General features: G+C 36.5%; 1 protein-coding gene across 1 annotated transcript; it reads left to right on the plus strand.

The window, feature by feature from the left end:
* The first annotated feature begins 8,836 nt into the window (after positions 1-8,836).
* il10 (interleukin 10) lies at positions 8,837-10,873 on the plus strand. The gene is made up of 5 exons (XM_079857076.1): positions 8,837-9,071; positions 9,202-9,258; positions 9,491-9,646; positions 10,117-10,179; positions 10,308-10,873. The coding sequence occupies exons 1-5, from the start codon at positions 8,904-8,906 to the stop codon at positions 10,404-10,406; spliced, it is 543 nt and encodes a 180-aa protein (XP_079713202.1). The 5' UTR covers positions 8,837-8,903; the 3' UTR covers positions 10,407-10,873.
* Positions 10,874-13,578: the final 2,705 nt, after the last annotated feature.

Genomic DNA, 13,578 nt, shown 5'->3' on the forward strand with positions numbered 1-13,578 from the left:
TGATGGTGTTAAAGTTTCCAAAAACTGGAGCAGGAGTTTTGCTGGTATAGGATATGAGATATTAGATTAATGAATATCTTTACATGAGAGGATGAGGATGGAGAAAAGCCAATTTAATATAGCACTTCTATATTTACTTGTACAAATTGCGTACTAATGATAATAATACAATATTCCACCAAAATGTGAAGTGATCAATCACAAGTCAAAATTCAAGTTACAACTTAAATACAACAATACTGAATAAATGTTAGATTAATCTAACAGGAAGTGCCAATAAGGTCTATAGACTTCTTTGTGACCTTCAGATATGAAATGTAATTGTTAGAATAGTATATCTGTGTAACAAACACTAAAACCAAACAACAAACCAAAAGTAGTTTAGTTGCTTTGCACTGTACTGTACTACAACTTTGCACTGTACTATGATTTGGTCGATTTACTATTCATAGAGCAACATTAAAAAATAAATACCTCATTCATGACCTGTTAATGTTGATACTGTAATCTCTTATGCTAAGGTAAGTAAATGATACAATGTTAGAGTAAATGATACAAAGTCTTGCCAAATTAAGAGATGTGCTTTGTAGTAGAGGAGGCATCTTAACGTCATGGAGAAACATTAATACATGCACAACATTAAAATATTTCAAAGTCTTCCAGTGACAGTGAAACAGATAAATGATTCCATTCTGATGACGGTACTAGAAACGTGCGATACATAGCTGACTTGGCTTGAATTTCATGATTCACTTTCATAACAGCTAAAAAAAAAAAATGAATTAGTGAATTTACTGAAACCAGCTCAGCATAACAGGAAATTTCTTGCATTTTAGTTCTTGCTGATCAATTAACACTTAAAATTATACAAAAAAAAAAAAAAAAGAAAGAAGGCATGCAAAGCACGCTAGGCAAAGCACTGCAGACAGTATGACCAGCATGTCATTTACAGGATTAAAAACACAGCCAGGGTCATCCAAAACAAAATGTAAAAATACTCAACATGGTTTAAAATTTCTACAGTTTCAAAATATCTGATTTGCATGGTCAAAACTAAATGTTCAATACAGTGGGTCTTAACCAAATGGGAAAGAACATACACAGTACACTTCCTCTAAAACTTCCCAGGACTATGAGCAAAGTTGTATGCTAAGCACTTGTGGTAGCTCACGATTGCACTGCAGCACTAAATCGAATGACCTTTCAAACCCAGAATAGTACACACTCTCTGCTATACTATTTGTCAATGAGACTTGTGTCATTCTATTATACCAGCAACTGTACACATTATATGGTACACGTCTCTGATGCTTGATTATACCACTTCCTTAAAATCAAGCTCATGAAACTAGCAGAGCAGCTGTTGAGCCATTCACTGTTCATATTTACATAATGAAATGCACTGGGTGCACAACTGTGTGATTATTTTAATAAACCTACATGGTCTGTTATAGCAGCGGTTCTTCAGGACCCATATTTTACATAAGACTTCAAACTGCAACCCAACAGCACCAAAATTGTTTATTGAACAAAAATATCCTTGAAATAAAACATATAAAATTAAACAATACCATCAACCCCATTGGCGGATCTTGCCCCAGCCCCTTCCTTTTTGCCTAAAAAATGTTACTAAACTTTTTTTTTTTTTTTTATAAATCATATTCTCAGCTAAATATATTAATTCAGGTTATTGTATATTTTAAAACATTACTTTGTAAATAAATGAATGAATAAATCCAATCAAACTTTTTTCCGTATACATAGCAATTGGAATTTACTGTAGCCTATGCTACATGACTCGTCAAAATGGATATTCAGTATTTTAAAAAACTCAACTGACTGCAAAGCATTCTGAACAGATTGCAAACAGGCCACGTTCACACAGCAGTGGTTGACAGTCTTGTTACTGTATTTGAGTAATTCATTCAGTGCCGTGGCTCCGAAACTCTGGAATTCTCTTCCTTTAACTCTTTGTGACACAAATCTCAACTAAAAACCTATCTTTTCTTACAGCATTTATAACCCTACTCTGTTTAGTGTTCTGCTGTTTTGTTACTGTATATTTGTATATGTATATTTACTATGTGATGCATACATATTTATGCATACATATACACTTGATGCTGTGTTTTTATCCGTTTTCTTCATCTCTTCGATCACACAGTATAAGAGGTCCAGAGTGTGTTGGTGCTGCATGCTTTTCTTTGCATTATTAGCATAGCACAAGCTAATTTTCAGTGGCTTTCAAAAAGTGCCATCCCACCCACAAATTAATAAAATGGGTTATTCATATTTATAATTAAGTAATGACACGCACATATTTGTTGTTTATTTGTGAGGTTTGGAGAAATTATGTATTCCCACATGTTACATACTTTATATTTCTTTAAAAAAAATGATGCCTCTGTTACTGTTATATTAGTTATATGCCCCCCCTAGCTCAAATGTCAAGCACCTATGATGAACTAGCCTGACTACGTCAGACTTCGTACTTCCGCTCAATTTCAGTTCGCTTCTGAACTCAGTCTGAGATAGCGACCTATCTCCCAGTTTTCCTCCGGCCTCAAAACAGCCGGCCAATCAACGAACAGAAGGCGAGCTGAGAGCCGTGATGTAGACGCTGATTGTACCGTGGATGCGTAGATTTACTTCGCATAATCTGCAAAAGTCGTTCACAGCCATGTTCACTCCGGTATTTCGCTCAATGGTTTTGTTTTCGCATCATACATGTGTTTACAGTGGAAGTTAGATGCGGCTGAGCCTGCGCATAACACACGTCATAACCAAATGTTATGTGATTGGCTTAAGGGTAACCAATGATTTTAAACTTCAGACAAGCGCTCGTATAAGTACTCGTTCATTCAACTTTCGTCCTATAACCCATGTTGAACTTGCAAAACCTACAATCAAATCTGAGATTTCTCAACGGCAATCGAGTGAAAGAGACAAATTTAGCCTTCTAGCCCCATAGACTCCAATTCATTTTGCACTCGTCTGCGAGCGCCCCCAGTGGAACTCTGGTGGAACTACAACCAACATTCGGTACAATAGGACTTAATAGGGAGTGCCAAGGCTCTCCGTAGACGGGCTCTGGTATTACCAGGCTAATGATGAACCCCACAATGTGTAATATTATTGAGAGTTTAGTTTCTAAAGGCCTCTATTTTAATGGTTTCCTGTGTTCCTCGGCCAACAATTGGCCTCACAAAGCTCTTAGTGAATGGACAAACCCATCCACAAATATTTATCCTCATTGGGAGTGTATTTAATGTATTCTGGGTTATAATTTTTTTCCTACACATCACAATTGCCTTTTTATCCCAACAGATGAATTTGGGCCAAAATATCAGTTTGACTACACAGTATTTGACTTCGATAACAAAGTTATGTGAAGCCACCACATAACTAAATTACACTACTGTTGAAAAGTTTGGGGTCAGTACGCTTTTTCTTTCTTTGGAAAGAAATTAATACTTATTTCTCAACATTTGTTTTTTTATGTATTTTTTGATCCAATAAAGCCGTATTGATCATAAGACTTCTTTCAAAAACATTTGAAAAGATCTTACCAAAACCAAACTTAAACGGTGATGTATGTGGTTATTTGCATTTAACACCCTTTTCCATTTTAATCAATCAGAACAAACATGCGACCAAGCAAACTAAGATTTCATACTAGATAATAGATGTTGGCCCTTGAAAACAACCTTTTGCTCGCAGTGTTCCAGCGACAGGAAGGGAGGAGCTTTTATGCAGCAAAACATCCATAGGTACGCTTCAGCAGATGCATACCGTTTTGTTTTGAAACCAAGCCTGTCATGTGGGTACCAGAGCCCGCAAGGCACGAGCCATAACATCTCCATCCAGCACGCTGTCGCCGCTCTCTCATATGCGTCACTTCAGAACGCCCATGAGAACAGCGGCTTTGACACCTTAACTTAAACAGTTAAGCTAAAGAAAAAATTGTGAAACTGAAACCGCTGCAGGATTATGTGGTGAGCCCTTACTGTTTGAGAAAAGGATTTCCTCTAAAGACAAGACGCTGCGTTCGGTCTTAGTGGGGCAAGGGTTTGGCAGTGACCCCCTGCGAACAAAGAACTAGACTACTTCACACAAGTTTTATTTGCAACCATTCTGATCTGTTCAAAAACAGATTAAAACTTGGTCTAAAACAGATATTTGTAGTAACAAAATGGCCAGAAACAGAAATTATTCATGTTTTCATGATGCAAGATGGCTGATTAATACGGAAGTATGGCATCAGTACATCAACACAATCGTATGATCAATAAAATCATGTGAATAAATATAAATTACATCCCTTAAATGAACAGTCTTCATAACTTCCCAATATTACAAGTCCATGAAATGGTCAATGAGTCGATATGTGGTGCGTGATTTTTGCTGAATTGGGCTCAGACAGCGATGACCACCGAAACTGCCAATTGCTTAACAGAAACTGACAGAAACTCTCTTTGCAATTTGGGACTTCAAAATGAAATCAAAAGGAAATGCTACATTTACCTAAAACTTATGTAACTAATGTAAAATATATACGGAACTGAAAGAAAAGGTTCAATAATATGTTAGGCGATGCATGTCTTAATAACCTTCAGATTTTTAAAAAATAAATAAATAAATAAAATGTAATCTTTCCATATGCAAATATTTTCAACTGTGAAAAAGGAAAAGAAGAAATAACATTATGTATGAATAATATATGTTCTCAATGAGGGGCATTTTGGGATGTTTACCTCACAAGTCCCTTTTTAGCTTTTTTAGCTTATAACCTCAGCCCCCAATTCATCACCAATTCAAATGTGTAGAACTGTAATAGTTCTGGGGCGATGGGTATGTGTACTCACAACACGTAAGCGCAGTCGTGCTCATGGGAAAGTAATAATGACTGCAGCCAGATCTTCAACTCCATGTTTCTCTTGACTTTCCTGTAAAAATGTTTTTAAAAAAGCCCATCAATAAATATAAAAAAAATTGGGAAATATTTGAAAAATATCTACCTTGAAACATCCATATCAAACATAATAAGCTGTGATTGTTATCAGTCTACTAAAACAGGATTCATTCAGCTGTTAATTCTTGAAGGGATAGTTCACCTAAAAATTCCATAACTGTAATTATTTTTCTTTTCTGCAGAACACAAAAGATTATATTTTGAAGAACATGTGAACACAAAAGAAGAATGTTGGTAACCTAACATTTTTGGTGACCATTGACAAAAAACATTGAAAAAAAATTTTCCCACAGAAAAAAGTAAAAAGAAAGTAAATGACAACATTTTCATTGAACTATCCCTTTAATAATGTTTTCTTTTTTTCTTCATGCAATATAGCTGAATTTAGCCTAATTAAAAAGTCAGTTCTTGGTTCCTCATAATGTAGGTCAAAACCAGTACACAAACACACACAAAATCTATAAGGATAGGTGATCTGAGGTCATGATGGTCAAATATCTCAGGGTTTCAGGCTTTCCACAAGATTTCCACAAGCTTCACTGCTCAAATGTGTACAAGCAGCACATTAGAAGTTCCTTTGTATTTTTAGGCAAAGGCCCTCCATTACGTTCACTAACGTTCAGTAATCTGTGCCTATCTGTTACACGCAGAGAGAAAAAAACCACCAGTTTTGCATCACGGGTTTGGTTTACCCCACTAGTCTTCACTCTAAAGCATGATGTGTGAGGTACATCCAGAAATGCTTGCACAGACGGTATAATAGAAAAGTCATGGAACAGGTTAGCTTAATCATGCTTACATTACTCAGTTAATGACCTAACTAATGAAATTCCATAGTGCTCACTTGTTTCTTGTAATAACCAGCACTGAGGTAAAATTCAACAAAGGAAGTCAATGTAAAGAAGCATTTTTCATCATTACAATTACTGTTGTATTGCATTAGCAAAATAAGAAGCAGGCATTTTTTACCTCATATTGTATATCTCAATGGAAATAATTGATTGTGCAATGTCTATGAAACAACAAGCTCAAAATGTAGTTTCACTGATTGTGGGTGTTTGCAACATTTTCATCTTAATGTGGCCAGCCTGTGGTCAGCCGTGAAAGAGGCAGAAGCAGAAAAAAAGGATTTTGGTGAAATAACTTTTAAGTGGCACTTAATTTCACGAGATCTATTTCAGGGAGGAAGCAGCTTGACCTAATATAGCATTTATACGCCAAAAATATAGCATATAGAAAATGTGTGCCCAGTTTAATGGTCAAGCACTTGCTTAGTCAGCTTGATTTTGATTGTAAATATATAATATTGCAGCAAATATTGACTTTCACACTTTCGCAAATATTGACTTTGTACAAATTGTGCACATCATATCATCATATTTAAAGAGTGCTGGAATGTGTTACATGGCTACATCCTATGTTTTGGGGGGTCCCCTTCGGTTAAAATCGCATTCTGAAAGGACTTTTTACACTGCTGCAGTGTTTGTCTTGTTGATAGGCCGATTTCTTAGTGAAAGTTTAAGATAATATGCAGGTAAGATAATAATTGCAACAATAGTTCATATTTATTATTCAAATGTAACCCTCTACCGCATGGTGTGGCCATATGGCAACATACTCTTTGTGTTCATTTCCTTGCCACTGTCTCTGAAGAAAACATTCTCATGTTTTTTGTTGGAATGAGAAGACCTTAGTTTAGCCAATGATGTGCTTTGGTTAAGTCCCATGACATGATTTCTGACAGATGAAAGCAAACTAAAACATCAGTAACAAACAAGGACCAGCCCATATCACATACACAAAAAAATCAGAAACATTACCTCAGGTAAGTTAAGATGACATATTCACCACTCAAAAAAGTTTTTATGAAATTAGTTTTTGGTAAATCAATCAAATGTCTGTGCAATTTTGGAATGACATTATTACAATACTTCAGCTAGCTAGAAAGGTCAGCTGCAATCTGTTAGGCTGTAACAATAACAACATTAATGCTAGTGATATAATGTTTATTAGTCATATGTTAAGGACTGCCAAGGCATTTGTATTATGCAATAAAATCTAATTTAAATGCCAATTTAAAAAAAAAAAAAAGTCCACTATTTTACGCTGTTGCCGGATGGCAACATATCATAAAGTACCTTAAAATAATATTGTGTCCAATTTTTTTATTTTTTTTTACAGGACTTCAAATATTTTTTTCTATAGGTCTATCATAATGCGTGTGGTAGAGGGTTAAGTGGCTATGTAACAGGACCAATCCTGTACCCAAAATAGGTGTCTGTTTTCATAGTAAGTTAGTTGTAAGAGGCAAACAACTTGAGTTGAGTAGCCAGCAGCCATATCATCCTGTAGCCCAAGACTGGTTTCCCACTGAAGCTAAGCAGGGCTGAACCTGGTTAGTACCTGGATGGGAGACCTCCTGAGAAAAAAAACAGGTTGCTGCTGGAAGAGGTGTTAATGAGGCCAGTAGGGGGTGCTCACCCTGTGGTCTGTGTGGGTCCTAACGCCCCAGTGTAGTGACAGGGACACTATACTGTCAAAGAGCACCGTCCTTCAGATGAGACGATAAACCAAATTTGCCCATTGGCCCCTGTCAGTCATGGCCTCCTAATCATCCCCATATATACTGATTGACTTCATCACTGTCTCCTCTCCACCAGTAAGCTGGTGTGTGCTGGGCGTTCTGGCGCAATATGGCTGCCGTCGCATCATCCAGGTGGATGCTGCACATTGGTGGTGGTTGAGGAGATTCCCCCCTTCCATATGTGAAGCGCTTTTGAGGACCCTGAAAAGCGCTATATAAATATTTCAGGAGAAAGGCTTGCATGCATTATTTTAGAATTAATGGAGCCATTGGTAAATGTGAAAGATGTCTGTGGTTTAGAACATAAAGTAGTTAATTGCACCTAAAAACCACACAGGACCCCTTACAGTCATCTCTGTATGTGTGAGTTTACGCTCACCTGTGAGAGTTGGCTCAATGCACATATAGCGATTCCACCATCTGCGTAAAAAGAAATGTCAGAGATGAGACGTCTATTCAGTTCACTGCTTTTATCTGAGAAGCTTACAGAAGATTCCCGCAACTGCTGGGGGAAAAAAGGATAAGGTTAAAACATATAAGGCCAATTAAAAATCGAATTACTTTTTAAAAAAAATTTTTTTTTTCAGAATTCATTTACACAGATTAACTAGAAATGTATCCAATGTTTTATATATTTAGGTAGATAGAATGATAGATCAAACAATAGACAGATTGAACGATAAGACAGAACAAATGAACGATAGATAGATAGATCTAAATTGTGGTTAGAAAACTCAATGATTTGTATCCATTGTTTTATATATTTAGGTAGATAGAATGATAGAACGATAGAGAGAATGATAGATCAATAGACAGAACGATAGAACAATAGACAGATAGAATGATAGAACAATAGAACGATAGATAGATATAACGATAGATAGATATAGATAGAACGAAAGAACGATAGAAAGATAGATAGATAGATAGATAGATAGATAGATAGATAGATAGATAGATAGATAGATAGATAGATAGATAGATAGATAGATAGATAGATAGATAAATCTAAATTGTGGATAGAAAACTCATGATAATGAGAAAACAAGTTTCTAGAAAACAAACATTTTATGACTTCCATCAAAGTTCAATTTCCTATATAACTTCTGCAATCCAAAAACAGAAAAAGCTTGTGTCTACAAGGTGATGACAAAGAGAAATATGATTGCCAGTAAGTCAACTCCACCCCCCCCCACCCCCCCCCCCCACCCCCCCCCCACCACCACAGGAAGCTAGGTAGGAATTTTCTGGTATAAAATAACGGCACCCCAAAGCACATCTGTACATCTCCTCTTTTGTTGGCTGAATATCAAGAAAGTGCCAAAAACAAAGAAAGAGAACTGAAGAATGATTTTCTCTGGAGTCATCTTTTCTACTCTGGTCATGCTTCTGCTTTCTGAAAGTGCTCAGTGCAGAAGAGTCGACTGCAAGTCTGAGTGTTGCTCATTCGTGGAGGGCTTTCCTGTGAGGCTAAAGGAGCTCCGTTCTGCATACAGAGAAATACAGAGGTTTTATGTAAGTATATTTAGACTCATTGCATTAAGTCTGAGCTTTACAAATACCAATCTGCAAGGCATTTCTGATTTGTGCTATACTGAGATTTGAGGTTCTCTCTAATTCATTTGTTTACATTTGTTCTGCTTAGGAGTCCAATGACGACTTAGAACCATTATTTACCGAGAACGTGCAACAGAACATCAATGTAAGTGCCAACCAATCTCCATACATTTACTCCCACAGCACCATACTAGCAATTATTCAAACTTAGAATTAGCAACAGCAGAATCATACTGAAACTGAAGGTTATGTGCAAGATGTGTGCAAACCAATGTAAAATCTTGCATCTGCACTTTGCTACGGCAGTACCAAAGAGTGATAACTGTGGGTGTCTGAAACAGCTCATAAAGGATAAACCTCATATATTTTGTTCATAGAGTCCTTATGGATGTCACGTCATGAACGAGATCCTGCGCTTCTACTTGGACACCATTCTGCCAACAGCTGTCCAGAAGAACCACTTGCACTCCAAAACGCCCATAGACTCCATTGGAAGTATATTTCAAAATCTCCAGCGGGATATGGTGAAATGTGTAAGTCCGTCTTTTGGTCATTAACATATTAAATTAGTTTAAAGGATGATAGATTTGATCTTATTGATGTAATTACTTGTACATTCAGAGTAAATCTGTCCATCCTGGTGACTAACACAGCTAAAACCAACCACAACCCCTAAAACCTTCTGGTTGAAAAGCAAATCATATTAGGCTGATTTGAAGTTGTTTTTAAGCATGGAACTCTGCTAATGATGGTCAATACCTCATTAAAATGATGTTGCTAAAGTTAGGATGTGAGCTGAGGTGAATATTAGGATGGTGACCATTGTTTTTTGAACAACGCAGTTTAGGCATATTTAGGATGTCGTCATAGTGCACATATGAAGAAAGCATATGTGGATTTTTATTGGCGTTTTTAAAGCTTGTTGCGAAATGTTATGGTGAGGCAAACGAGGTGTCTTTAACATTGCAAACTACATCAAAAGACACACATGTCTCTTTTACAGAGGAACTACTTATCTTGCCAAAATCCCTTTGAGTTTGCCAGCATAAAGAACTCATATGAAAAGGTAAGTCTTATACTGCAATTTAATGCTAATAAGAGTAACATGTTAAATTATCAAAACTAACTTCTACTCTAAAATTGCTCGAAATAATCAAATTATGTTTTTAAATGACAACATCTTTTTCACTTTAGATGAAGGGAAAAGGCGTTTATAAAGCAATGGGAGAGCTTGATATTCTCTTTAAGTACATAGAACAGTATCTGGCATCAAAGAAAGGCAAGCACTCATAGGATGTCGCTGTGGATCGGATGGTGGCCATGATGAACTGAGTCAAGTCTTCTCTGAAAACAAAGAAAGGACAATGGACAGATCAACCACATACTGTAGGATATGGCACAAATGGACTTTAACTTATCACTTGCACATCACCATTCCATCACACTACTTTCTGATGCACTGCAATACCAGCCTCTTTACCTTCAGTTTCTGAAGTTCTTAAGTTCTGATGTTTAAGTCACATTGACCAATAATTGATCATTATTTTGAATGTAATTAAAATTACATTTGAATTTAAAAGTTGAATTTTGCCAACTTGCTGAAGTATCTTGAAAGTATTGTGTATATATACTGATATTTATCTTTTTGTGAAATGTATTTATTTTTTTATAATTTATATAATATAAAGTGTATTGTTCATATTTCTAATGCTTATATTTAATTTGTTAAAAAATGTGTTCTCAATAAATTATTGGAACTGAATAATGCAAACATTTCCTTTTCTGGTTAATGTGGTTTAGTTGTCTTCCTCACAAATGTGAAATGAGTTCATACTGATCTGTTTACTTCCAAGACTATATGTAATTTTTTGGGGGGGGGAACAAGCAGTATCTACGTTCTAAAATGACAAAGCATTAAAATAGTGCTCCTTGTGACTTACAATTTAACACTATCATTTACAGGGTGTGTCAAAATGAGCGAGTAAGGCTTAAAACATGACTGTGCTAACCTCAGAACTGACCTAAATAGAGCAGTTACCAGCAGCACAGCATCAGCCCTTTACTGTAATTGCAGTGATGCATGTCTCACCCTAATGAGATTAACTTTGTAACAGCTAACATGAAGCTTTAAACTAGTCGTGCTGTGAGCTACTGAGTAAGCAAAACAGTATGGGAACAAGACGAGAGTTTCGGTTGTGACAGAGCGCTAAGCAACGCTTGGGGTGGTTAGGCTGGGTGGTGTTGCATTTGAAATTGAAACAATAGAGTACATTGATACACTCGTGCATTTACCAACAACAAACTATCATAATCTGTGTATGAAACCTTGCAGGGTTTTTGTATGAAGGTACCTCCTAAGGAAACTGGTTGCAAAATCTTCCAAAACCCCAAAACATCAGGCCTTCGAATCTATTCAGTGAGATTTAGTGATAACAAAGCAAATATGTAGTGACTGCAAATGCAATGCTTATTTCTCAATTCTGGAATTGCAAACTGAATAAGTCTTGTTTTTTAAATGCACAGTGCACACACAGGATTGTGGGATGTCATAGGCATTTAGCTTACTTCGACATGCCTTGATCCCTTTTTACTTCTGTATACTGCCTGCAAAGTCAAGCATTTTTCAGGTTTAGATGCAGTCATGCTCTCCCAATAACATGCACAACATTGCTACATGTTAGGTGATTAAATGCAGTTTGTCCAGGAGCCACTGTGCAGAAAATAAAACAGGCATTTAGACAAATACAACACTGTATTGATTGCCTACATTAAAAAAACACAATTAATGCTAGTTGACCAATGTTCTATTGAATTTTAACTACTGAAGTCATTTTCAGCCCAAGAAAAAGCCGATATGGCAAAAAGTCTCCACTGACATTAGACAGCCAATATATGCACAGTAAAACTTGCATACTCAAATTAGGATGCAAATGGAAACAGGATATTAACAACCAAAGGAATAATCTTAACGGGTCAGTTCTTGCAACATCTTACACTATACTATCATTGTCTCGGAAACGCAGGCAGCAGGAAGCGCAACCAAAAAAATCTGTGACTAAGTTAAGTCTTGCTATCTTCAAACTGATGCCTCTGAAATTTTACCAGAAACTCATGATGAAATGGGCGAATGCTGTACTGAGAGATTTTGCTTTTCATTCTGCACCACATTGTTTCTATCCGTAACATGGGAGAACCAAAACTGGTGTTTCCGCAACAATCAGCCACCAAACCACAGTGTGATCTTACCAAGTTGTTGAGGATAGGGATGGTCATGTTACCATTGATTCATAAAGGAGAGTAACTCCTGGTCCCTTTTGTGCAGTACACACAATTTTTCTGTTTGACAGTTAAAACATTTGGAAACAGTCTTGAAGCAGCATTACACATTTTAAATTCTTAGAAATGCTACTTGAGGATAGAGTGCTTAGAGTGTCAAATCATTGTCCACACTGTATATTCAGAGAAATTGAATGCTTTACACTAAACAGAAGAAAGTAAAAAGTCTAAGAAAATGTGCAACTATATTGATCTGGACAATTTAGTGCAAGTACCGAACAGAGAAATCATGATGGAAATCACAAACGTGTGAGACTTGAATAATATTCTGAAAGAACAGCTTGATCTTGTTCAAGTTTCTGTTTGGTAGGCTGGCAGTCATTTCCTCTCAAATGGCCATATGCCTGCTCTCTGTAAGAATGTTTGACGCACATGAAAAAAACATTTTGAGTTAGTTTACCAACAATGAAACTACATTTAAGACACAATGGTTTCAAATGCAGTTTGCCCAGGCTGATAACGATCGACACTATCACCCACATCTTAAACCGTTCTACTGAAAGCAGGTGCACTCTCTGTATTGGGAAGTAAGATACTCTGAAAAGCATCTTCATCATCAAGGGGTATATCGAGTTTGTACAATATATTGATATATTTTTTTAAACAATATGGAATGAGGCGATACCATTTATATCGATACAGTAGTTTGATACGAGCACATCTGAAAAATAGCGGACGACGCAGTGTGAGCTGCTGCAGTGAAAATACATAGTACAATTTGTCCTAAACATGACACAAGCTTATATTAAGGGCTTAAATAAATGGTAAGATATAGTTAACAAGTTTAAAGCAGCTTGACCTGTCAGATGCTCTGACAGATACTGTTGCTGACCGACAGATAAATACTTGCGCTGTTTAATGCGTTTGAGATGTGGTGCTTTTCTCAGTGCTTAACTTACATTTCACAGGAATATTCTCCATCTGTAAATGTTAGAAAGTCAAACAAATATGTCCATTTCACTGTCAGGAAAGGACGAGCCTTCTGAAAGTGAATCTCCGCTAAAATTCAAGCTTCCGTTAATGAGCGCCGCCATAACACTATCATTCAAATTGCATAGACGAATCATTCGTGTGCTAATCCCATCAGTCTGAGTGAAACTGGGACTCCAAGAGCCATTTAAAGGAGACA

This window comes from Squalius cephalus (assembly GCF_949319135.1).
Source record: "Squalius cephalus genome assembly, chromosome: 22".
NCBI classification, from domain to species: Eukaryota; Metazoa; Chordata; class Actinopteri; order Cypriniformes; family Leuciscidae; genus Squalius; species Squalius cephalus.